The 27,115-nt window shown below is 43.3% G+C and overlaps 1 protein-coding gene across 1 annotated transcript in view; it reads left to right on the forward strand.

Moving 5' to 3' along the window:
• LOC102685582 (leucine-rich repeat and fibronectin type-III domain-containing protein 2-like) overlaps window positions 1-26,799 on the forward strand; it is a 160,887-nt gene extending 134,088 nt beyond the window's left edge. The window contains exons 5-6 of the mRNA XM_006626113.3: window positions 15,012-16,407; window positions 24,133-26,799. Of these exons, the coding sequence (XP_006626176.1) occupies window positions 15,032-16,407; window positions 24,133-25,060 (2,304 nt within the window). The 5' untranslated portion in view covers window positions 15,012-15,031 and the 3' untranslated portion in view covers window positions 25,061-26,799. The remainder of the gene's footprint in view (window positions 1-15,011; window positions 16,408-24,132) is intronic.
• The last annotated feature ends 316 nt before the right edge of the window (window positions 26,800-27,115 follow it).

The raw sequence follows: 27,115 nt of genomic DNA on the forward strand, positions 1-27,115 counted from the left end.
AAAACAGAGAAATATAGGAATTAATAAAGTAGGTTAATCAGTAGCTAAAATAATCATAACCTCAAAATTGTAAAGATTTTGCTAAGAATATACCCGCATAGTTGGTATAATTACTGTATAGGCACCTGGGTTTTTGTTCTCTGGCACAGCTTTGGTAATAATTCAGACCCAAATTTAATGGATTAAACAAATATTTATTAGTAATAACACAACACAATCTGAACATACAGCACACAAGTTCCACTACTTACAAACAAGACATCTTGAATGCCTACGACCTGACAAACTAGAAAAACCAGAGATTGTTACCAAGTATTTAAATCCTATAAAGTGCCTAACAGGCCTAAAAATAGAAATAAAAACTGCCTTCAGCACCAAACAGATGTTTGAATGACTAGTCACATCTCACTCTCTTTAAACCCAGATGCTACAAAATGAATGGGAACTTATCTCCCTATTCTAAAATAGATACCACAAAGGAGAAGACTGTTTTTAACCTGGGGATTCTCCGTGTAGGAAATCAGAGTTTCTCTTTAACAGGTTCAAATACTTAACTCAGATCTGGTCTTAAAGGTTGATTGGAGCAAAGATACCCAGCTCTCCATCGTTCTGTGCCCTTCTTTCTCTCTTCTCTCCATCTCACTCTGCCTACCTACCTCCACTGTTCCTCAAGTGTTGATGACTCTTAAATAATTACCAGGTCTTAATTAACCAAGCTAAACCAGACTGTTGATCAGTGTGTCTCAGACTCTCTACAGCTTAGTAAACACTTCAGTTCCTGTCTTGCTTTGAAGCTCCCCAGAACTGCACACAGGCATTAGCTACCTGCTTAACTACCCTGCCCTAGCTGGAACAATATGTATATCTGTTTATGCATATATACATATTTAAACATGCATTTAAAGTTCTGACGATAATATCACTTTTTTTTTTTGCCTACTCATTCCAGAGGGAGTTCCTTAGACATTAGAATAAAAGTTCTCATTCAGAAGCCATTTTGTTCTAGCAATGTGTTTTCATTTTCTCTTTTCATCTCGGACATTTTAAAAATGCTGCAATTTAAATGCAGATTTTGACATTTGGACTGGAGAGATGGGAGGGTGGAGTGGCCTTGCTTATAACTGGGGAAAACTTTATTGTTATTGTTATTGAGCTTCCATTTCTGCGTCCAAGTGCCTCAGACCTTACCTATTCCCACCTGGCCTTCCACTGTTCTCTAAACTGCAAAGAAAGAAAAGGGTCAGAAAGAAGCCTAGTTTTTCTTTCCTTGCCATTTTGCTTAGCATCCAATTATGAGATTATTAGGAGATTACAAGAAATGTATCAGTCACTCGATTTGATCACTTCACTTTTATACATTCCTAATACATCCCTTATACATTCCTAAAAAGACGTGTGAATAACAGTTAGCAGCCGTGGCCAGCTGCTTCACCCTCATTGGGACACATCAGCGTGGCACAGCTTAGACTGGCCAGTCCATAGGTACACAGAACACCTGTCAGGGATATGGTGAGTGTTATCTAAAATTATTTAGAAAACAAGACCTGGCAGGTGAGGTTTAATGTCACAAAGTGTAGGAACTTGCACTCAGGTAGTAAAACCATAAACTATAAGATATGAAACACAGAGATAGAAGAGACTTCTCAAAAAGACTTTGATGTTTAGAATGAGATGCCAGTTCAGTTTCGATATGACAGAAAAGCATTTCTAGCTTCAGTCTCCCCCTAAGACTTCTTAAACACAGTCTCTCTACAAAACTCTTCACAAACACTCTTCAAAAATCTCAAAACTCAACTCACAGATTTCTCTGAGTTCCTCGGTCCTTGAACATCTGTCAAGATACATTCATGCCTTCTCCCTAGTGAATTTGCACCCAAAGGATCTGCCTCCTGTTCTCAAGATAGCAGAAACATCCAACCCAGAAAGCTTCCTGATTTTTAAAAAATATTAACTGATCAGTTGTCTGCCAGTAATTGGTCAGGTAACTGAGGGCACCGGTTCTGGGGAATGTGGTCCAGACAAGGGCAGCCATCTTGTTAGAACCTGCAGCCCTCTTACAGGTACTATGTACAAACAGCTTATCTTTTCACCAGACACAGATCCCAGTTCACATCAAGCAAAATATTATTTCCTGCAATATTTCAAAACTAAATGAGCCTTGTTCTCTGAAGGGCACTGATCCTTCAGAGCACAAGGGAAGGTTCTTTATAACCAAAGGACGTTTATCTGAAGTTTTTTGAAACCTAAAAATCAGATTATGGTTTCACACCCCTAATATGCTCCCATAGGAAGAGTTATGACAGCAATGGGTTCTGACCTGACTCGAGTACATAAAGTACAATGGCTTTATGATCAGAGAGGCTTCCTTGTGGTTTATTAAGCAATTAAAGTTGAACACAGCAGATAAAGGAGACTCTGCCAGAGCAGAAAGGTCAGAATTGTTTTCCTCCAGTGAAAAAAACATGTCTTTCAAGACATGAGCCTACCTGATTGATGATGAAGCAGGAAATAGAAGCTTTGTAATACCTGCCTTTAAAGTCTGTTTTTCTTCATACTTTCAAAGGCAATGAACTAAACTCTAAAGGGTTAAAATACAGTAAATACAGTGAAGTTATGGGTGAAAGACAGGTGATCCCGCCTGGAGAAAAGTACCATAAGTGCACGGATTGAGACCTCAAGAAGTGGAATTATAGAACAGAGAGCTGTTGCTGTTTCCGTGCTCCTGGTGAGAGATCCCTCTTTGCGGCTTCAGCAGTGGGACTCTGCACCCAAAAAACACCCAGTAAAACATCAACGGTCAACATCTGCTGGATCAATTCACATGGAGCTCACAATCATGAGGCCAATAAAAACATCTCTTCACAGCTAAAGAAAATTAGCACTTCAGCTTTTTTAAACTGCTTATGATTGCAGGAAGACATTAATAGTAGGTCTTTCCTCATCTTGAAATGTCCCCTGGGTTCGTTTTTGACACACAATTGTCTCACCACGGTTAGCAGCTTTGGGCCCTGGGATCGATTCCTGGGGTGTTGTCTGCATGAAGTCTGTATGTCCTCCCCATGTTCACTGGTGTGTGTGTTTGTGTCTGTGTGTGCCCTATGATGGATACCCTGCCTTGCACCTGTTGCTCTGGCTGTGTGCTTCTAAAATGTAGGATGGATGTATACTTGTAAAAACATTCTAATTCAAATAAAGAAAGGGAAGATAATTCTCTACAGTTTTTTTTTGGTTACCAGTAATATGTTTGTTAAATGGAGCACAAACAAGTGTTTCATTGTGCTGTTTGTAGGGGGGCAGCTTCACAGAGCTGGAAAGGCTTTACAATTTAGCAGCGCTACTTCCCTATAGGTTGATCTGCTCAGATCACCGAAAGTAAGTAAGGCTGGGTCTGGTCAGTCCTGGGATGGGAGAGCTCTATGGAAAACCGGACTGTTGCTGTGGTACTTGTGGACCAGCAGGTGGCACTCTTCCGCTTGGAGCAGCAGTTCTGAAACTAATATACAGTATAGTAACTGGGGAAACTGTGCTGCCCTGTGGATGCAATGTTAAAGAAAGGTCCTGACTACCAATTAAAGACCTCATGTCACTTCTTGTGAAAGTAGGTGTGTTAACTTTCTGAATTCAGCTGGTTTCTTCATCCTGTGTGCAGTGGGGCAGCTATGTGTCTCTAGGTGGGGCTGCTGGTATAGAACGGTGCTGTGTGTCTCCAGGCTGAGCTGCTGGTGCAGAATGGTGCTGTGTGTCTCCAGGCTGAGCTGCTGGTGCAGAATGGTGCTGTGTGTCTCCAGGTAGGGCTGGTATGTAAAAGGATCTTTTGGGAGGGAAGCAAAATTACCAAATTATTGTAACCGTAACTTCCTTCAGAAAAAAAAATGTTTTAATAGTTACACCACACCACTGGAAACCACAGTTTGAAAGGAAATATTACATTTGTAATGCACATGGAACAGATGTTGTTCTGCGTCTAATTTATCTGCTCAGTCTTCGAGTTGATGAGCAGCAGATCAGTAAGACAGCAGCATCAACAATCAGCTTTTCAGTCCCTTCTACAAAGGGAGTTCTAGCGGAAGAGGTGGCAGGGTCGAATCACAGAGGCTTAGAGGATTTGAGAAAGGTTAAATCGGACTGCGAAGGTGTCACTTTTCTTGGGTTCAGCAGCTTGTCAAAACGAAATATTGAATTGTTTGGTCAGGCAATGCATCTTACACGGTCTCCCAGCACTGTGTACTGCCTTCTCGGAATTCTAATATAGAAAAACAAATAGAAAAAAAAAACATTCAGTGCCTGGGGCTGGATATAATGTCACGCAGACGTCTTCGTGAGGTCAGTTATAATAAAATTCTGTTATCTCTAAAACCATTTCCTTATTTAGTTTTTTTTTTAATTCCTTGTATTTGGTCATTTTACCATAACGACATACAGTAGACAAGGACGTGTGCACTGTTAGTGTTCAGAAAGTTAGGAAACACGCCAGAGATACACTATACTCGTCCCAGGTGAAAGAAGCGTTACTAGAGGCTGAGTCCTCGTGCCTTCCCCACGAGTCTCCCTGCCTGCCAGGCGCCTCCTCCGTGCTCGCAGCCCGCAGTTCCGCCGCCTCAAGCCCACCGCTCCGGCTCCGACACTTCTCTGAGCCAGGGGGAGCCTGGAGGCCCGCCGAGAGGCGGTGGGAAGCTGCCTGCCTGTTGCTGATAAGAGCCGGTCCTGCGCTGTCTCTTGCGTCGGGGGCTCACCGGCAGACAGGTCTTCCGTGAGATAAGCTGCGTCTAAATGTGGCGTTAAGTGACTAGGCGGCTCGCAGGCAGGCAGACAACAATGGTGGCCGGGCGGTTATTGTGCTGTGAAATACGAGGGGAATTATGTTCGGGAATATGTGAGGGGAGGACACCCACCCTAACAGCTTCTTCCTCCACCGAGTGACAGCTCTGCCACAGCAGATCAAAGAAGAGCAGTTCTGCGGACCCGTTAAAATCGAATAGCTCATTAAAGAAATAAAGGTCGCTACGATCGTTATTTGTATGAAAATATTTTTTTTTTTTTCTCTTACGTGACTGGTATACAGTGAGTTGAGTTAGGAGCATTTCAATAACTTTCCCTTCTGTTACTTTCACAAATACAGTGAATTTCCCCTTCCCCTATCTTTCTGAGGGGTAAGTTACAGTAGGTTAGTGTTATACAGTATTTGAACAATCAAAAAAGAGGACATAATGCAAACGAATGGCCGAGGTACTGTACCAGTGTCTGTTAAGGTATCTACAGTATTTAAGAGAAAAATCCCTGGATGTTTTAAGACATTTTGTAAATTCTTCATGGATGGAGTATTAAGGACCAGATGGTAACTCTAGGTAAGTACTTGAGTAAAAGATCCACTTTTCTAATACTCAAATATAAATTGCACACATCCCCAATTAAGATCATCTCAATACCAGCCAGCATCTTAAGCCTCTGGGGTAGAGTTCATTGGGGTCACCCCTGTGTTTCTCCTTCTGTGAATAGCAGCCTCTGTCACATGTCCCACTCAGAGACATTTAAAAAATGGATTTTCAAGGTTTGAAAGTGTTTTGTTTTTGCATTTTGGCCAAATGTGAATTTAAGTCATATACTTTGTAGACAGTGTGGAATATTGGTGAGGGGCTGGGATTTCCCCTGTGGGGTTGCTGGTTCACAGAACAGGTTGTGTGATGCTTTGCACTTTAGCAAACTCATTTTTCCATCAGTGACTTATTGGGTACCATTTAACTAATAATGCAAAAAACATCCAGATCAAAGAAAAAAATAAAACACTTTAAAAGCTGAACATTTCCTTTGTCGAAAGAGGAAATCAAGAGCCAGAACACAGTGCCCACTTACAGCTGTTGTACATTTCTGCAGACGGCTGTTTAATATTGTAATGCATACGGACGACATTACAGGTTGTGCGACCGGCTTGCCAGCGCGGTGACGTCACCGCCCTTCCCTGTGAATAGCAGGGACCTTGGCGCCCAGGCTGAGGGGAGATCTCCCTTTAGCTCAGCTGGCTGGTTCCCTGTTGATTGATGCTGGAGGCCCGGGTTCAAGTCCCAGCGGTGAAGGGCTGACCTGATGTTGGAGCGGTGAGGGTGAATACCCACGTACTGTAGCTCAGCATCTCATCCCATCATCAACGACTGTGAGGTTGCACCTGATAGACACACACTCAGAGGTTCAAAGGTCAATATGACATAGAGTAGGATGAGCCATCATCATTACCAGAATAAGGATAGACACAGAACTCGCAGATGCCTTTTGGGCTTACTTGAGCTTCTCTCCAGTTCTTTTCAGCTCTCTGGGGACTGTCAGGCAAAGGTACAGGACTGATTACCTCTTACTGTCTGCACAGGCTGGTCTGATGGTTTCATGCTCTGCTGTGCAATTGTTCAAACCCTGGGGCTGTGGGCTGGGGTTTAGTAGCTAATTGTGGAGAAGGAAAAGAGTCAGAGATTTCAAACAGCAAATAGTCAAAGGATCTAGTCAAAGCTTACAAATGACATCACATTTTTAACTACAAGCTCGTTGGAGTTAATAAGTAAGATAATGTAAAGCCAAAACCTCTAAGCCAAGTCGCAAAAATTATTTTGAGCTCACAATGACATTTTTTTAATTATAGCTAAAAGCTCTTCAAACACAGGTAATGAAAAGACATTGAAAAGACGCATTAATCAAAGTCATTTAAAAGTCCTGCTGGTTGCGAGAGAGGACAGCATGATTCACAGAACAGAAAGAGCCCCGCGACTCCAGGAGTAATGATTTTAATAAGCTGACCTTTACGTGGACAAAAACTCTGTCAAAGCTGTTAAATCGCATTACTGTTCCTGTAACACTATGCAAAATTAAATTGCCATTCAATCAAAACATTTGCACAAATATGAACAAGTATTTGTGGTTAAATGAGAATATCTGTAATAATTTATCCCCTTGAGGTCTCCTTTTAAGCTGCGGTTTGAAAAGCTTTGATTAACTGCGCGTTGCTTTAAAGCACTGATACTGTAGCACTTGAATAGGACACTAGCCTGTTTGGTAGTGAGTGGCTAATTGATCCTGGGCTCTCATCCAGCTGTTAAGTGAAAGAAATCAGGATATCAGCTTCAACAACATGGCTGGGGAGCTTCTTCCACATTCCCACCTCCCTTTGTGTAAGTACTGTAGGTGCTCGTCTTAAATTGAACATCCACATGGTTTATCTAGATGAGATCATGCTACTGTAGCGTGTTCAAATCTTTCAACTTAACATCCCTTGATTTAAATTCTCAGTTTTTGCTGCGTTTCCTAACCTCTTGTTTGCCCTTTTGTTTGCCTCCCCACATTGACTAGAAACACCTCATTTTTCGACAATAACAGTCTTTTTCGAGCTCCCCTGCACTTGTCTCCACCTCTGTACTTGTTCTTTGAAATCAGTTCCAAGTTTGAAATTTCACTTCAGGCATGTAGATTGTTCTGGAGAGATCTTCTCCATGCTTTCTGTGACAATACCTATACAAAATGCTGGAAACGCTATATTTCAGCGGCTGTTTGTAATTCACTTGACGGCAGCATGCCCTGATCTTTCTTGCTTGAAATCCCATATCTCTGTCTTCCAGGCACTGCTATTCCCTATTGACTACGCTGGAAAACTTTGGCAGAACTCATTTTAAAACTCAGCGCACTGCAAGAACTATAAATGCTGCGTACGGCTGCGAAGTGAAAAATGGAAAATTAAATAAAAAGAGGAATGCAGATTTTACAACAGATGAATTCTATTATGCCTAGGCTTGTTCACTGTAACAGATCACTTAAAATTTAATTTGCCTTGAGAAATTTCGCATTTTAATATTGCTGAAAGATGCACTTATTATTTTTCTTTCCTATTTTTACACCTGCATTCTGTAAAGTTCAGGAGTCCACTTTTTTTTTAATGCAAAAAAGTATCCTAATTTTGTCTTAGAAATTCTAAAAGAAAGGAGCCATACAGCCCATCCATATTTAATAGGTGGTAGCTGATTGATCCCAAGAGTTCATCCAGCATTTAAAGACACCAGCGTATCAGCTTCAACGACATGATTGGGTAGCATGTAACACACTCCAACTACTCTTTGTGTAAAGAAGTGCCTCTAGATCTCAGTTTTATATGTACTTCACAGAGTCTCCTCTAGTGTCCTCTGGTTTGTGTTTCATTGTTGAATCCGAGGAAGGATTCATAGGGTTGACTTTGTCAGTGTCTTTGAGGTTTGTGAAAGCTTGGATCAGTTTCCCTCGTATTTTTCTCTGTTCAAGACTAAAAAAGATTAATATTTTTTCCTGCCACTGTGAGACATGGTTCAAGGCTAAAAAGGTGTAGCTCTTTTAGCGTGTCAACATAGGCTCAGCATAAATCAGCATAAACTGATTGCTATTTCTATTACCATCAAACCAATTTCCACTCTAAATTGTAAGTCCTGTGAAATGCTGTGCATGCACCATTGGGAATGAATCCAAGTAGAAAGATTTATTTCTTTTCTCTTCCTTTCAAAGTCTAGTCTTAGTTTTGGCACTTGCTGATATCTTCCACTACACAATGTAAATCTATTTGAAAAAAAAGTTGCAGAAATTGCAAAATCATTTAATTAGTTAAATAAGAACAAAAAGTTATAATTTTGTCTCACCCTTTTTCTCTATTCTATTTTGTTTCTTACTTTTATATTGCACTTTTAATTTCTAAGGATCACAAAATACTTCACAGATCTGCTTTACTGAAGTGCAGCCCCAATAGGTGGCACACAGCAGCCATACTGTCACGCCCTCTGCAGCCAGAGGGCGCTCCTTCTCTGTCCTGTCCCTAGTTTCCGGTCTGCTGTCCTTCCTGTCCCTCTCTTTCCCTTGGGCTATATATTTCCGGGTCTTGCACTCTGTCCTTGCTCAGCAATGAGGTTCGGATGTCCTGAGACCCGCCTAGCACCAGGGCGCCCCACGTCCGCTCCCTGAGGGCATAGGTTTCTATACGGCATTCCTGAACTCTTTGCACTTATGAGCCCGGGCCCTTTTCCCGTCTCGCCGCTACGCATATGGGTCTTTTTCCGCTCTCCTGCTCCCCACGGTTAGTCCCTTTGGACGTCCGTGACACATACTGCCCCACCTGGGTGACACACAGTGGTCATTCTGCTCCTCCAACCGCCCCACCTGGGAGACACACAGTGGTCATTCTGCCCCAGCTGTCCCACCTGGGAGACACACAGTGGTCATTCTGCCCCAGCTGCCCCACCTGGGAGACACACAGTGGTCATTCTGCCCCAGCCGCCCCACCTGGGAGACACACAGTGGTCATTCTGCCCCAGCCGCCCCACCTGGGAGACACACAGTGGTCATTCTGCCCCAGCCGCCCCACCTGGGAGACACACAGTGGTCATTCTGCCCCAGCTGCCCCACCTGGGAGACACACAGTGGTCATTCTGCCCCAGCAGCCCCACCTGGGAGACACACAGTGGTCATTCTGCCCCAGCTGCCCCACCTGGGAGACACACAGTGGTCATTCTGCCCCAGCTGCCCCTCCTGGGAGACACAAAGTGGTCATTCTGCCCCAGCTGCCCCACTGCACAAAGATCAAGAGAAGAGTGAGAAACTGTTGCACTAGTTTAATTAAGGAGATAATAGATTCCATATGGAGTATTCCATATGGAAAGGACTATAATATCTTTTAATATCTTTTTGGTATGTTGTTTTGGTATGTTGTTTTGATAGATAAATCTAATTTATCTATCAAATATGTGTGAACGTATGATGTACAGTACACAATGCCTTGCAAAAGTATTCATCCCCTTCCAACAATATCCCATTTAGTTGTTACAAATAATATCTACACATTTTTCAAATTGCATATTTTCAGTTAAAACTTGAATGCTGAAACTTACCATGTTTATGAGGGAAAGAAGTTAAATGTCAGCAAAAACGACAAAAAAAATTAAAAACCTATGCTAATTGCACACATACCTTACATACCTGTCTGCCAAGAGTTCCCATTATTTATATACTGTATATGCAGATGTATTAAGACATAGTCGTAATCAATTCATAGTCATAATATGACTTACTAAATGTATTGGTGGTGAATTTCCTTTGTTTTTTCTTGGCCATTGATCGTTTGTGTTAATTCCTGGCTGGGCTCGTGAGGCCTGAAGTGACTGTTGTGTGTCTGTGTCATGACTGAGGGGGACCTGAGCCAGGACTCACCAAGTGGAACTGCACAACTGGCTACACAGACCTGGGGTGTTCTCAAAGAGAGATGCATTGTGGGAGTCACGTCAAGCAGAGAGTTGCCTGTTGATGGACAGAGCAGAGCACGCACAGTCCTGCTGCTCCCCCTGCTGGTGCTGAGGTGTTGAACTGGTGAACTGGTGGGATGTTGAATTGGTGGTGTCACAGTGTGACGAAAGAAAAGTTGAGAAATAATGAGTGGTCACACATTTTAATGGGTAAGCATGACATTTAACCTGAGACAACTTGCTGATCTAACACTAAACTGCAGAACTGAAGCAACATTTCACAGATATGACAACTGGCTATGGCGACCTTTTAGACACAAGTTTACCCAACACAATTCTTATAATAAACCACAAGCTATACAGTAAGTACAAAACAATTATATGCTCAGCAAAGACATTAAGATAAAAAAAGATATTAGCACAAGTTATCTGAGACCTTTTTTACTCTGCCAGGTGTCCGTCTGTGCCACAAATTGAGCTCTCACTGTAGCAGTGATCTGTCACAACAGCCTTTCAACTCTTCACCTGCTCTTTGGCATTGACCAATTCCCCCATTGTGCTGCTCTTTTGTGATTGTCATGATGAGAGCTATTGAGTCCAGTCCTTTAAATTAAAAATGCTCAGAAACTTAAATAATTCAGCTTGCAATTTCAGCAAAGAGGGTGGTGATCCCAAGCTAATTCATCCTGTCCTGTTCCTCCTGTTAAAGATGTTGTCCAGTTCTGGGTGCAGTAGAGCTGTCCTGTTCCTCCTGTTAAAGATGTTGTCCAGTGCTGGGTGCAGCAGAGCTGTCCTGTTCCTCCTGTTAAAGATGTTGTCCAGTGCTGGGTGCAGTAGAGCTGTCCTGTTCCTCCTGTTAAAGATGTTGTCCAGTGCTGGGTGCAGTAGAGCTGTCCTGTTCCTCTTGTTAAAGATGTTGTCCAGCCTGGGGTGCAATGGAGTTGTCCTGTCATGAAGTGTCCCAGATTCAGATATCAAAGCAATCGTAAAGTTGGCCTTGGTTTACCTTGGTTAATTCAGTTCTGGGTAAGAGATTAAGTATCAATCATTAGTCCATGTAGAAAGCATAAAACAGACAGGTAGGAGAAGAGAAGGAGAGATTAAACTGAAAAGAAGAGAGAAAAGGAGACAGAGGAAGAGGGAAGGTCGGATTGGAGCTAAGGATTTGAACCTTGTTAAGAGAGCTTGCTATTCTATGTTTTTTGAGAACTCTGATTGCCTGTGTAAAGAATTGCTTGGTTAAAAACAGCCTCTCCTGGTTAGTGGGTGGAATTTTAGAATAGGGAGATAGGTTCCCATTCATTTGTGGCATCCAGGTTTAAAACTTGAGAGATTTAACCGCAGGTCGTATTCTGTTTAGTTTAGAAGGCAGCAAATCTTTTCTTTTGACCTTTGTAGGCACTGTTTAAGAGTTAAATACTTAGTAACAGTCTGGGGTTTTCTGGGTGATTAGGATGTTAGGCCTCTCGAATGTGTAGTGTATAAACGTCTAAATACTGTAGCACTACGTGTGTGCTGTATGTTTATGTTAAGCATAGATACACTGTCATGGCTAATAAGTATTTGTTTAAACCCTTTTCCTGATGACCTGGCTGCAGGAGTGGTGTGTCCCTCACTGGCACCACATGCCTGTTAGTGCCCAGGCAGACACACAGGACTCAGACAGCTGACTGACTAATCCCACCCTGCCAGGCATTCCTCGGAGAGTCCTGGCCACAGCTAGTGGCATGACCCAGTCTCGAACCCGTGACCATAGAGCTCCACCTGCACTCACACCAGCTCCTTTACTACAGTAAGTCACTCAGAAGGCCCCACACACTGATTATTGGTTTGCATTTACATGCTAGAAAAACAAAACCTAAAAATAATCTGTTTTTTTCCCTTCTTCAGAAGCAGAATCATAACTGATTTACATTTTTATGTTAATAATGCAAAAGCTTCTCCGCTCGTGCCTCTTTTGCCGATACATTATCTTAAAATAATACCGGCACACAGGAGGCCGCTGAAGAAACACTGCCACACTTGTCTAGTGAGAATGATTGGTAGTCATCTGAGCCCTGCTGCATAGCAATGAGCTGCCTGACTGCCTGGGTGTCTACTGCTGTCTGTCAATGGATTTAAAAACAGCTGCTTCTCACATCAAGGACTGGCAGTGTCTGACAGCTGTCCGCTCAGTGGCTCTCTCCCCTGTCTCAGCTGCAGGGCGACTGTGGAGCACAAACACTCTTCTGTGCTCTTACAGCCCTGAAGGTCACTCTGCTTTCAGAGAAAGTGCATTCTCTCTCTCCCTGTCCCTGCAACCGGATCTATACTTCTTCCAGCTTCCTGTTCCGCACTCTACAGTACTCTTCCATAACCTGCCTGAGTATGGAGAGACAGAATGCTTACATACAACAATGACACCGATATGCCTGTCTGATTGGAACAGAAGCTGACACATAACAACAGGAGAAAGGTTACAAGGGAGAGGAGGTCATAAGACCCATCTGGTCTGATAGGAGATAATTGATCCCAGAAACAAATGCAGCTGTTTGCTGAATGAAACCAGGGTATGGGCTTCAACAATGTGGCTGAGTGGGCTTGTTCCACACTACCACCAGCCTTCGTGTAAAGACATGCCCAAATCTTCTCGCTTTTAAATGCACGTCCATGTCCATTTCTACATGTGTCTTCAGGTTGGTGTTTCACTATTCGTACTGAAGGATCTCTCTGGGCTGATTTTGTCTGCCAGTGCCGTTGAGGATTATAAATACTTGTGTCTGGTCTCTGTTTGCAACAAAAAAGGTTCAGTTCCTTTAGTCTGGCAGTGTAGGACATTTCCTTGAGCTCCTGAAAAAGGTTACACATATTCTTAATTTACACATCAGTCAAATTTTAATATTTGTGTTGTGAGATACTTAAGACCCATAAAGGAGTGCCATGCAGGTCACAGAGTACTTCTCTAGGTCAGTGTAGCTTTGCCTATACTGGGCACCTGCCAATGGGAAACTTTTAGTTTTATTTTTCTGTCAGTCTTAATAGGAATAGGTGTTACTGTCATTATGAATGTGTCACTTTTAATGCTGCCTCACGTCTGTCTGTAATACGACATGTAGATTCGTGACGGTGGGAGTGACATCGGTGGGTTAAAGGCATGGCAACAGCATGCTAGTGGCTCTCTTGTATAATTACATTGTATCCAGGCCAGTACTCACTATGCCTGCCTCTGTCTGGAGTGAGGTCTTCCTCAGGTGTCTGTTTAGGATGTAATGGGGAATGTAATGTGATGCTTGGCTATCCTGCCCAGCAAATCAATGCTCCTAAATGTGGTCCTGTCCTTTTATGCAGCAGAGGTCGCTTGCTAATCAACTGGCTTACTTACACTTCTCTCCTTTCAGATGAAAGCCATTTGCTCTGAGATCTGCTTTTACACATGCTCATTCATCAGGGCTGCTGCTCTTTAGCCTTCATCTGGCTGAGCGAAAGCCTTTTATGCGATCAGCACTCATTCTCTCTCTCTCCTTTGACTTGGCACCTGGAGTTATTGTACAGTCAGGGGATGTTTTAATGTGACTGCCGCCAAGAACTGTCCACTCAACTTGCCTGGTTGTGGAAAAAATAGATCTGCAGTGTTGAATCCCATACATCAAATCTGTGAGATCTGCTCAATTATAAAAATATAAGAAAGGGTCATTCAGCCAATCTAGTCCACTTGGTAATTAGTAAGTTATTGATTTATGGATATTGCTGAACAACATCTTGAAAGAAACCAGGGTATTTGCTACAACAACATGGCTGGGTATGTTGTTCCACACTCCCAGAAGTGCATTACAGAAGTGCCCAGAAGTTCTCCGTTCACCTTGGAACACACAGCACCATTCTGCACCAGCAGCCCCACCTGGAGACACACAGCACCATTCTGCACCAGCAGCCCCACCTGGAGACACACAGCTCCATTCTACACCAGCAGCTTCACTGCAGAGCAGATCAGGGCAAGGAGAGAGAAACTGCTGCACATCTTTACATAGGGTCTGCATGAAATATAGTGATTTATACAGAGAATACAGAGAAAAGTGATTTCACAATAGGACATGGGACCCAAATAAACAATTATTTGAAGTTTGTGACGCATTTCCTATTTACTCTGGTTAGTAGTTTGAAAAAAATTGTCCTTGTACTTAAACCATTATTAAGACACATTTCATGTCACTATCATATTACATAGGCCACTGAGATTGCCATGTTCATGATATCATATATAAAAACTACACTTAATGTGAAACTAATTGCAGATTTCAACCCATTTAATTTGAAACCTTTGCTTTCAGCATTATAATAACTCATTGAAAATGGACACCTTTTTTTCTGTTCCTTATTGTGACCAAATCTGAGACAATGATTTAATGGGAGTGTCAGATGAGGGCAATAAGTTTTCTTGGAAATGAAACCAGGTATTTGGGGTCCCAAGCGAACACAGTATGCCCAGACATTCCAGTTTCGTACCCATGTCATTGGCTGACTAACACTAGGATTCTCTAATCCTTTAGGGAGCCCAGGGTCGAATTTAGCCAGGACACTGGCGTTAACCTTCCTGCATTATAGACAGGCCTGGGGTCTTTAATTAACTGAAACAATCAAGCAGATTATGACGTATGAGATAACCACTGCATTTTGAATTTGGCCCATTTAGAAAGTGCTTTTTTGGGAGTATAACTTTATGTGAATGTTAGCACATTCTCTTTATACAATTGTTGATGACAATCACAGCTCCTGAGTGACTTTCCTTGTCTTGGTTTGCGGCAGGTCCCTGTGTGTGATCTACCATGGACAAAGTGCTCTGCAGCCTCCTGATTCTGGGATCCGCAGTGATGATGGCCCGCGCATGTCCCAAATACTGTGTCTGCCAGAACCTCTCCGAGTCTCTGGGCACCCTCTGTCCATCCAAAGGCCTCCTGTTCGTGCCTCTAGACATCGACCGCAGGACTGTGGAGCTACGGCTGGGTGGGAACTACATCATCCGGATCACCCAGCAGGACTTTGCCAACATGACGGGCCTGGTGGACCTCACACTCTCCCGCAACACCATCAGCTCCATCCAGCCCTTCTCCTTCGGCGACCTGGAGACCCTGCGCTCCCTCCACCTGGACAGCAACCGGCTGACGGAGATCCGCTCAGACGACCTGCGGGGGTTGGTCAACCTGCAGCACCTCATCCTCAACAACAACCAGCTGAGCTGGATCTCCAACGAGGCCTTCGAGGACTCCCTGCTGACGCTGGAGGATGTGGACCTCTCCTACAACAACCTCCGCGGAGTGCCTTGGGACTCCATCCGCAAGATGGTCAACCTGCACCAGCTGAGCCTGGACCACAACCTCATCGACCACATCGCCGAGGGCACCTTCACTGACCTGCAGAAGCTGGCCCGGCTGGACCTCACCTCCAACCGGCTGCAGAAGCTGCCCCCGGACCCCATCTTCGCCCGGTCTCAGAACAATGTGGTGCTCACCACCCCCTACGCCCCCCCTCTGGCCCTCAGCTTCGGGGGCAACCCCTTGCACTGCAACTGCGAGGTGCTGTGGCTCCGCCGGCTGGACAGGGAGGACGACATGGAGACCTGCGCTTCCCCTCCCAGCCTGAAGGGGCGCTACTTCTGGTACATCAAGGAGGATGAATTCGTCTGCGAGCCGCCTCTCATCACCCAGCACACCCACAAGCTTCTGGTCCTGGAGGGCCAGACGGCCAGCTTGAAGTGCAAGGCCATCGGCGACCCCACGCCCGTCATTCACTGGGTGGCGCCCGACGACCGGCTGGTGGGCAACTCCTCCAGGGCGGTCGTCTACGAAAACGGCACTCTGGACATCACGATCACCACCTCCAAGGACTACGGGACCTTCACCTGCATCGCTGCCAACGCGGCCGGGGAGTCCACCGCCTCCATCGAGCTGTCCATCATCCAGCTGCCCCATCTCAGCAACGGCACGGGCCGCCCCTCCCAGCCAAAGTCCCGGCTCTCCGACATCACCAGCTCGGCCAAGACCAGCAAGGGCGAAACCAGGAGTCCGCCGGAAAGGGTGGTGTCGGTGTCGGAGGTGACGGCGGCCTCTGCCCTCATCAAGTGGTCGGTCAGCAAGGCCGCCCCCAGGGTGAAGATGTACCAGCTGCAGTACAACTGCTCTGACGACGAAGTGCTGATCTACAGGTAACAAGGGAACGGGGGGGTCACAATGTGTTGTGTGGATTTAAAACAGCGAAAAGCAAAATCATAGCCTAGCATCTCAGTTTCCTGAACAGAATAATTGTCAAAAGGGGAGAAAGGTGCTCTTCAGGGTGTTGTTTTCTGTTTGGCACTCTCTGTGGTGATCATCATCGTCATCACATCATCACAAATGTCTCTGGGCTCTTTAAGTGAATAGCACATGAAATGTGAACCTAAAAAAAAATACATGGGAAGGGAATGGTTCTGCAATAGCATTGCCTGAGATGTCTGTGGTTAATTGCATTGAAGCGCAAACATATCACTAACAGATCCCCCAGCTCCTGTCACAGAAGACATGTGCAACATCACCGCCAGGTCTAATGCTCAATCAATAATGGACCATGCAAAGTGTTCAGTAAAATGTCCTTTGTTCGGTAAAGAAGATATGTTAATAAATATGTCAACAAAATATAAATCACTTTGTTCCAAATATAATTTTTAAAGCTACTTACTGTCTGTCACCTGGTTACCGGTGTCACGTTTAGTTTAGTTACCCCCGTTTTTCTAGTAGTAATCTACATTAATTACCTCCAAGACGTGGTGTTGTTACGGATACAAAGACAACATAACAAAAATAAATTAAATCCACCATATATTTGATGGAAGAGAATACCACTGTGCCACCACCATTTAAGGAAAGAGGTTTTGTTAGAATTTTGATGTAGCCACTGTACATGCCAAGTACTGGCCCACTGACACCACTTACAGCAGGAATCTCGTTTTCCTTCAGGCAATGGTTTTACCAGCTATGATGGTAAGATAATCAGGTTATAAGTCGGAAATACTGTGATTTTGGGGTATTAACTGAGGTGTTTTTGGTAACCCAGCAAACAGAACATTGCACGAGTCACACCTGGATAAAATACTGTAAAAGCACGTACTGTAAATAACATATGAACATAGACACCTACTGTAAGTCATACAGTGTGTAGTCTCTTCTAGCTCAGTGTTTCCGATTCTGCATTTCAAATTTCTGATTTACGGATTTTGAATACTTGAATCATGTCTCCTTGCAGTCTTCTCTGGTCAAGAATAAAAATATTCAGTTCCTTCAGCCTGTCAGTGCTGGACAGTCCCGTAATACTTGTATCAGTTCTCTTCTCTGTTCAAGACTAAAGAGACTAATTTCCTTCAGTCTGTCAGTGTAGGACAGTCCCTTAATACTTGCATCAGTCCCCTCACAGTCTCGTCTGTTCAAGACTAAAGAGACTCTGTTCCTTCAGTCTGTCAGTGTAGGACATTAGTTTAAAAACAGTAATGTACCTAGTTGCTACTCTGGGAACAGCATTATCCTTTCTGTATCGTGGTGACTGAAATTGTATACAAAATTCTACTTAATGCCTCACTAGTGGATGGTGCAATTTTATTATAACATCAATTGATTTAAATTCTGACATTCTAGTACTTGATCTCACAAACCAAAGCTTCTGTAAACCAAAGAGCCCTGTTGTAAAATAGGTTTGTGCTTCAGGATATGTAAATTAAAATGCCAGAAGCATTCAAATAGTATTTAAAGTGGTACAGTACAGTAGGTGCCATATTTTACTGCTACTGTAAGTCACCCCTACTGTGTCACTGAGCTCTAATAGGAATGAGCCCTGTTGAATATATTTTACTATGTAACAGCTAAGGTGTCACATGAGACACCTTATGATGATTTCATATCCACCTTATTCTAAAACTTGCCTGGTTGGCTGTTTACTTGAGAAAAAATAGCAAGGTCCCCTGAGGCCTTTTACTGGCCCGAAGCTTGAATTTATTACTAGGATCAGAATTTTTAACTCTCATAGATGAATTCTGTTTTTCACACACATGCGTACACACTCACACCTGCACAAAAACTCCATTCTTTCTTCTTGCTGTTCCATTCCAGCGGCACTCCACACAGGCTGAAATTTTTTTAGCGAGAGGAAGCCAACGGAAGTCATTTTCCTGTGGCAGGACACCCACACATTTACTGTTTGTCATGGTATCTTTGTGTGGAGGTTCTCTCAGATTGTGACCCCACTCGGATAGTCATACAGTACTTACAGGTAAAACTCACGTGCTGTGACTCCCGGTGAGTCAGTGCAGGAGTGTGGAAGGATTCCACACAGGTTCGTCACCCCGTTATTCACAGAGGGGCTTGCGAGTCCCCGGACACAGGTAGCTGGGGGGACTGAGAGAGCTACAGACATCTGCTGCGCTCACAGGAATACAAGAGTAAAACCTTCCCTCTGTTTTTACAGGAGGAGGAAGAGGAAAGGGTGAGCTTTAAAGAGGAAAGCAGAGGTCATTGAGCAGAACACTACAATATTTTCTGCTGGTTATTGGTGGAATGCAATAGACAGAATACCTGGATTAAAACTTCATTTTACTAATATGCAGAATTTCCTTTTCCTTCACTACCTGCTCACATGCTGGGGCACCTAGATATGGTGTAAATCATGGAACAGTACCGGTGTATTTTATTTGATTCGTTTTAATTCAACTATCTCCTCACAAATGCAGCTCACTTTAAAAACACTGCGCATGTGCACCTTGACCTGAGCGTTACTTAGAGCTCACCGCATTCATTTATATTCAAGCAGCATCAACAGATATTTGAATAACCTCTTGTAGCCTTCCACGATCAGATTCCTGCTGAGTAAATGTATTTGTACAACTCACTATGTCACCTACATCTGTCCTGTTCTGAAAACTGATTAAATTGTAGGAAGATCCGGCTAATTAAAAGCCCTCAGACTATGAATGAATTTCAATTATCAGAAACACAATTGAGTCCATTAAAAGCTGCCTGTCATTCATACTAATACATTAAAGGCATATTACCTGTTAAAAACAGATCTGTAATTACTTTAACTAGCCATAGTCAAATATTGCATTGCAGGCCACAGATGTTAATTTCTGAACTGTTGCAGACCTTTCATGTTTTAAGACGTGATAAGACGTCCCCTTGGTAAAGCCGCAGGCACTATCTTCTGGCACAGCTGACGAGCTGGATGAAACAATCACCTAATTGGCAGTTCTCAAGCAGGGCCTTTCGTATCCTACCAGACATTGCTGTGGACTCCAGGACTGATCTGAAGCTTTCAGAAATTCCAGTTTCCAATGCAAATGAAAACAGTTCTCAACTTGAAAGCGGGGATTAAGGGCATAACATAATACAGTGATGCTAATTGAAAAGGCTGGCCTGATGGATTGCAGTCTAAATGCAGTTTACAAAGTCCTATATTAGTTATGGACACAGACACAAAGGTGACTTCCTTTCTCTGGGGACACTGAGACTTTGAGTTCGGAGTTGTTTGGTTCAGAGTCCCAGCACTGCTTTGATCCAAAAAGCCCTATCTGCCTTGTGGACAAGACGTTTTGGGAAAACTGGGGGATGACAACAACCTCATTTCCAAGCCTTTGAGATTGTTACCTACCCCTGCATTTGCTAACCTGGTGGGAGCAGGAAAGCAAAGCCCTCCTCACCATAGTGTTAACCAGGAGTTCTTTAACACTGACTCCTTCTGGTCTTCAAGACGGCATAAGACTGAGGGATGAGAAAATGTAATTCAACCTGTGTAAAATGCCAATGTGAAAGAGCATTAAGCATAAGAACAAAAGAACTGTTAGAAACGAAAGGAGCCATTCAGCCTATCTGACCTGATTTTTAGTTAGTAGTTAATTGATTCCAGGATCTCATCCAACCATTTCTTGAAAGAAACTAGGGTATCCACTTCACCAACCTGAAAGAGGAGCTTGTTCTACACACCCACTACCATATGTGTTCAGAAGCCAGGGTATGGGATTTCATATGTCAACTCATCTGGTTTCTTGTACTATTATTGGCAGATGTGGTCCCTTAACTTCAAATCATGCCACTTCTTAATCCATCACCTTGATGAACAGAACTCATAAATAATTCAGAAAAAAAACACGCTATGTCAGCTCCTCTCCTTCCATAGAGCCTTGGTGTGAATTTTTCATACAAACATACACTCTTAACCCTTACAGGAGCCTCAGCTACTCATCAATGTGCAGTAATGTATTCTACTGGTCAGGGAGTATTCAAAGCCATTGTACAGAGATGAGAAAGGTTACAAATGAGAGGAGCCATTCAGTCTATCCGATCCCTTTAGTAGGTAATAGTTATTAAACCACGGATATCATCCAGGTGTTTCTTGAATGAAACCAGGGTCTTGTCTACAACAACATGGCTGGGTAGCTTGTTCCACACACCCACAACCCTTTGTGTAAAATGTGTCCTGTTATCAGTTTCCACTTATGCCCCCTGGTTCATCTAGATTGTCTTTCTACACATGGACAAATTAAAGTATTGAAAAAAAAGTCACTTTCATATGTTCTTTCCCTCTGAAATTATCTTTTTTGTGCCTTTTTTGTTAAAAGGCTTCACAATGTGTTTCTGCAGGGATGCTGGAGATAATACATTAAGTGCTTTTGAGTAAGAAATCCTGGCAGACCATTTAACACTCCCCTGTGTAAAAGGAGCTGGTGGTTTTTTTTTCATGCTTTAAAGTGTCCATTAGTTAGCAAGATTTTTCTTACTGAAGATCTAATACACTGGCATGGATTCAAACAGCCCAAAAGCACTTGGAGTCACATTGTGTTTTTATATTTAGATGAAAATGAATCAGAGCCATGACTAAAAGCAGTTATAAAAAACATTAATATTAGAAATTAAATAATGCAGAAATTAACATGGGATTTTCCATGAATTGAAATCTATATTTAATTCAGCCATTGTATGAATAACAGTCTCTTAAAAAAGATTTCAGAAAGAAAGTATCTATATATTGTGAAAATCATTACTTTCATATCTAGTGATCTCATGTGGCCAAGTAAAGTTTATAAAATAATAAAGATTTCCAAATGTCAGATTTGCGAAGTCATTCTGCAATATAAAGGAAATTAATGTTAACTGAGAAAAGTTCTCAGTTCTGGATGTGTGTTATCTAATCATTAGCAGTTCTACTTTGTTATTAAATATTGAATTACTTAAATTAATTAACATTTTCAACACAACCCCAAAATCCATCAACCCAGCACAGACAACTAAGTCGACTACAAGAGTATTACTAAGTACGAGACTACAATTCTTTGTGCAAAATGACCAGCAGGTCATTTATTAAATCGCTAGAAGTGCAAAATGGCATTTTTGAAAATTGAAATATTGACACGAGCCTGTTGTACCCATTACCTTAAAAAAGGTTTCTTCCTGAACCTGAGCAGAAATTAATTTGTGGTCAGCTACAACAGGATAGCATTTATCCGTAGCAACATGCAGTACATTTACTGTATACAGCTGAGCTGCAGCAATACAGGAAAGTACAGTACCTCACCTAAGGGTGGAACAGCAGTGGTTCACTTGGGATTTGAAACAGCAACCTTTCAATTTCAAGGTCCACCTCAACTACTGTTCCACACTACTGCGAGAGTAGAGCAGTGAGGTGTCCTATGCTCTTTTTCATTCCTCATCTTCCTACGATGTGCATAAGATAATAAGAAAGGTTACAAAAGAGAGGAGCTTTACAGGTAATGGGGACTCCCCTCCACCACCAGCAGTGTGCAGCCCCTCCTGGATGAGGCGACAGCAGCCATAGTGCGCCAGAACGCTCACCACACACCAGCTCTCAGTGGGGAGGAGAGCAGAGTGATGAAGCCAGTTCAGAGATGGGGATTATTAGGAGGCCATGATTGGTAAAGGCCAATGGTAAATTTGGCCAGGATGCCAGGGTAACACCCCTACTCTTTTCAAGAAATGCCCTGAGATTTTTAATGACCAAAGAGAGTCAGGACCTCGGCTTTACGTCTCATCCAAAGGATAGCACCTTTTTACAGTATGGTGTCCCCATCACTATCCTGGGCCATTATGACCCACAGAGACGGCAGGGTGAGCGCCCCCTGCTGGCCCCACTAACTTCCCTGCTGAGCCAAATGAGGGTTTATAACTTTCTCATATTCTTACCATGGCTTTGTATACTCTCTGACCAGAAGAGCACATTTCTGTGTCAATCACATGGCGCATCAGACTATAGCTGCGCAGTGATGAGTAGATAAGTCTCCTGTAAATGTTAAAGACTGTTCATTTGCATGAGAAATTCAAACCGAGGCTCTACAGAAGCAAGGGGAGCTGAGACAGCTCGTGATTTTGTCCAAATTATTTATGAGTTCCCTTCATCAGAGTGATGGATTGAGGAGTAGGATGACTTGAAGTTAAGGGACCACATTTGACATGCCAATAACGGCGCGAGAATGACAACACTGACAGAAAGCAAGCTGACTGCAATTACAATGTCTTCATATTCTGCCAAACTGCCAGCACATAACATTAACACCCAGTTAATTACCTAAATGAGTCACATGGTGCACATGTTCTTGTGGTGCTGTTTTAGGCAGGAGGTGTTTGATGAGATACAGAGATTTTGTCGTCAGCTGTGTATGGTTTCCAGTCAGGTTGTGCTATCTTTGTTTAACCTTTAATGTGAGTTACAGTAGGTCTTTGCATAAACTTTAAACAATCCAAAACCCTATGTGATATTATGTTACAGATTACACAAGCAATTTGATCACCTACTGTATGATGTTTCATTCCAACTCAGTTTAAACCCTACCTGAGACTGAAGTGGTGTTGGCCACACTCATCACATGAGGTCTGATGAAGTTTCAGCTGGTTCTCTTACTTACATCTTTGTTATGTATCTGGGAAATATGCACACAGTGACTTTTTACACTGGATTTATGTGCCCTGTCTGTATTTTCATGATTTGTGTGACTGTGACCCCTGGATTTACTTCCAGATTAAGATTATTAATCTTAATTGAAGACCCTTAACAAAGTGATCGTGTGACAACACAGCCTGGCTGTAAATCCAGGGGTCACAGTCAAACACGTCATGAAAACTGTTTTGTCACCCTATCACTTTGTTAAGGGGTTTCAATTAAGATTAATAATCTATAATAGGTTATAGTAAGTAGATAGTAATGATAATAAACAGATTCGAGTGATCATTGTAATAGATTACTAGTGAATAGATTAGATATTGTTCATTTGTAGTATATTACTAGAAAATAGATTGGACTAATAATCTGTAATTACTACTTGATGATAAAAAGGCCTGACAATTATACAGTATGTGCTACATGAAAATATAAATAAAAAAGGGTTTGTACAGTACTACTGTTTGATCAGCTTTGTAGAATGCCTTTTACAGTAACCATGGGTATTGTGGATGTAATCCTTGAATATTATCAAGATCAATTATGTACTTAGTATACTAATAAATATATTATATTATATATATGTTAAACTTCCATCCATTTTCTATCTGCTTCATCCAATTCAGGGTCTCAGGGTCGCTAGAGCCTATCCTAGCAAGAACTTGACAGAATACACCCTGAACAGGACCCCAGTCCATCTTAGGGAACACACAGACACAAACACCTACACTCACACCAGGGCTACCTTGTTATGAATAAGATACATATTTTTGTCGGAAGGAAAGGCTTCATTATTTGTCCCACACAGAGGCATATTGCTGAGTTATGTTTGCAATTGAATATACAGGTTTTTAGAACGAAATGTTGTAAATGGGTTAGGCAAGTGGATGTTTCTCATTTATTGGTCTGTGAATTGGCGGTTTGGTCTTGGTCAGTGATTCTCTCTCTCATCGTGTCCTTTCAGGATGATCCCAGCATCCAGCAAAGCTTTCCTGGTGACCAACCTGGTGTCGGGAGTCCAGTATGATCTCTGCGTCTTGGCCATTTGGGATGACACAGCGACCACCCTGACCGCCACCAATGTGGTGGGCTGTGTCCAGTTCGTCACCAGAGAGGACTACCCTCAGTGCCGGTCACTGCACAGCCAGTTCCTGGGGGGGACCATGATTCTGGTCATCGGTGGGATCATCGTGGCCACGCTGCTGGTCTTTATTGTCATCCTGATGGTCCGATACAAAGTCTGCAGCAGCGCCAATTCTGGGAAACTCCCCGACGTGAGCAACACCTACTCCCAGACTAACGGGGGACACAACGTCCACAACGGGGTGCTCCCCCAAGTGAACCCCAAGGTGGTGGTACGAGACGAGCTGATGGAGTTCAACTGCGGCTCCCTGCAGAGCAGCTTGTCATCCTCGTCCAGCTCGCTGGCCAGCAGGGACTGCGATGACTACAGCCTGCACAGCAACAAGAGCACGCTGTCCAACAAGTGGAGGCCGGTCTCCTCCAGGTCCCGGCCCAACCTGGATCACCTCCTGGGGGCCTTCGCCTCTCTGGAGCTCAGGGCCCAGAAAAGAGAGGCCGGGCCATCCGAGTCGGCCACCCCTACTCTGGCCCCCCATTCGGATAAGGAGCCCCTGCTGGGCCGAGGGGACTCCAAGCTCAAAAGCCTTCTCACATTACCTCTGGAGAGCAAGCCCAAGCGCAGCCACTCCTTCGACATGGGCGACTTCACCACCACGCAGTGCTGCACTTACCCCAAAAAGATAAGCAACATCTGGACTAAGAGGAGCCTCTCGGTCAACGGGATGCTTCTGCAGTACGACGACGGGGACCTGGAGGAGAGCAAGGCCAACTACGACAGCTCGGAGTGGGTGATGGAGAGCACGGTTTAAGCAGATCGGTGTAGTTATTCTGGAACCAGGAGTTACTGAAACCCTGGCAGGAGGGGCTCCCCAGCTCTGTATACCCACACCGCATGAAGACCATTCGTGTGATACCTGTTGGCCTTCTGTCACGCGCAAACCCTCAGTGGGATTTCCACAGCTCATCAACCCCTGTCCGTCTCCATCCTCCATCTCTCTGCACAGTTCCAGGATGTCGCTGCCCTAGCCATAAGAATGGATTGGCCTGGGAAGCACTGGCAGAAATTAGATTCCCATCCAGCAACCTGGAATAAAATCGTTCATCTGATGACTTGGAGTTTTCCAAAAGGATATCAGTGCCCGGCGGAGTATCTCCCGGGATTGGAATTCCCGTTGGATTGAAATACTTGCGTCTGAAAGCTGCCCCTTATGTCCCTACCAATCCAAGGAGACGTACTGCAGAGAAGAACTGCTTCAAAGTGGATACAAATTGTTAGGTTTTGAAAGACGGATGTTCAGAGGAATAACATATATTGAATGAAATTGGATATCGGCTACTAATGGAAAGGGACGAAGTCTGGCGTGAAATGCGCCTCGTCAGGGAAAGAGGAAAACGTGTACAGTGGATTCAGATTCCTGCTTCTTCCCAGGAGACTGTAGGAGTTTTAATTCGTAGAGATACGAGAGAGAGAGGATAAGCATGCGCCTGCTCATCTCCTTGAGCCCCTACACGGCCTCTCCGACATTCGATTTAGAAACCAGCTGCTCTTTCGTGGTCAGGCGGGACGTCCCGGGTGGAATGAGAAATCCGTTTACCAGAAAACAAACCGCCATGAATCCCAACAAGGGTGTAAACCTCGCAGTTTCTCTAATGAGGAAGAGAGGTTCTCACATAAATCGAACAACAACAAGGCTCAGAAATATATATATATATTTTAAATAGATTTGTTTATCTGGATGTTTATTTTTATTTAACTCTTTCAAACTGGACAGAGGAAAGATAGCTGAACCAGTGACCTTTGGAATACACGAACCTGACACTAGAAACCATGAGGCTGCAGCACAACTGGGCTTACAATGACATGAAAACTCTAAGATAGAGCAGGTTTTGTCTAATAACATATCCCTTCATAGATTGAAATGAGAAAAGCACAGGGTTCCTCAACACTACTGCTCTATTTTTTATAATCTGGATTACCTTGCCAAGAGACAAAGGGAACATTTCTTCGTCTGGCAACATCCACAACATCTTCAGTATCTCACTCAGTATGCTGAGTTCTTTTCAGTGGACTTATATACAATATATTTTTTCCATTGGTTTGTTAATTAATTTGTTTTGGTTTACCTTGCATACTGTTCTGTATATTGCACATTTTGTACAATAATTAAGTGAGTACGTGAGGTGAGAGACTGTATAGCAGTATTTTTCTTTTTCTTTTTGGAAAAAAGCGAGGAGGTGCTAAAACTGAAAGTGTTCCTAAAACGAGTGTGTACTTGATCTTGCCTAGTCATGTTCCTCACCCAGAGTTGTAGAAAATGTTTCTGTGGTCCAAACTTTTTTTTTTGCTACAAAGAAGGATAAATATCAAGAATTCCTAAAAACCACAATGCTTGTGTTTTTTTTTAACTTCACCCCCAAGGTCTTGATTGTCTTATAGCTGGTGTGTCTTCCTGTCCTATTACAGTAGGTTGTTTCCTCTACACTGGTTCCATGCATTTTATAGGCCTCTATATCTGTTCATCGTTGGATTGCACAATACTGGACAGATCACACAGATCAAGCAGCTAAATTGATCCAATTAAGCAAATAATCAGATTGTGATTTTTAGGAAAAACCTAGGCAGCATAAAAACCAGAAATGCTGATAAGGCTTTTTCCAAATGAACAATTATTACAGCTTGAAGCAATAGGCTGACCTGTCTGAGCAGCCTAGTCAGGGAGTGTGCTGGGCTCTTCTGTTTTTCAGGGTATTTGAAGGTGTAAGCGTGTGTTTCAGCTGTGCCAGCACTCAGGGCTCTAATGGGCACGGGTTCAAGAGTGGCATAAAGCTCCAGCTCTGTAGAAGAATTTGGAAAGAGCTATTCC

This window comes from Lepisosteus oculatus, chromosome 2, assembly GCF_040954835.1.
Source record: "Lepisosteus oculatus isolate fLepOcu1 chromosome 2, fLepOcu1.hap2, whole genome shotgun sequence".
In the NCBI taxonomy this organism is placed as follows: Eukaryota; Metazoa; Chordata; class Actinopteri; order Semionotiformes; family Lepisosteidae; genus Lepisosteus; species Lepisosteus oculatus.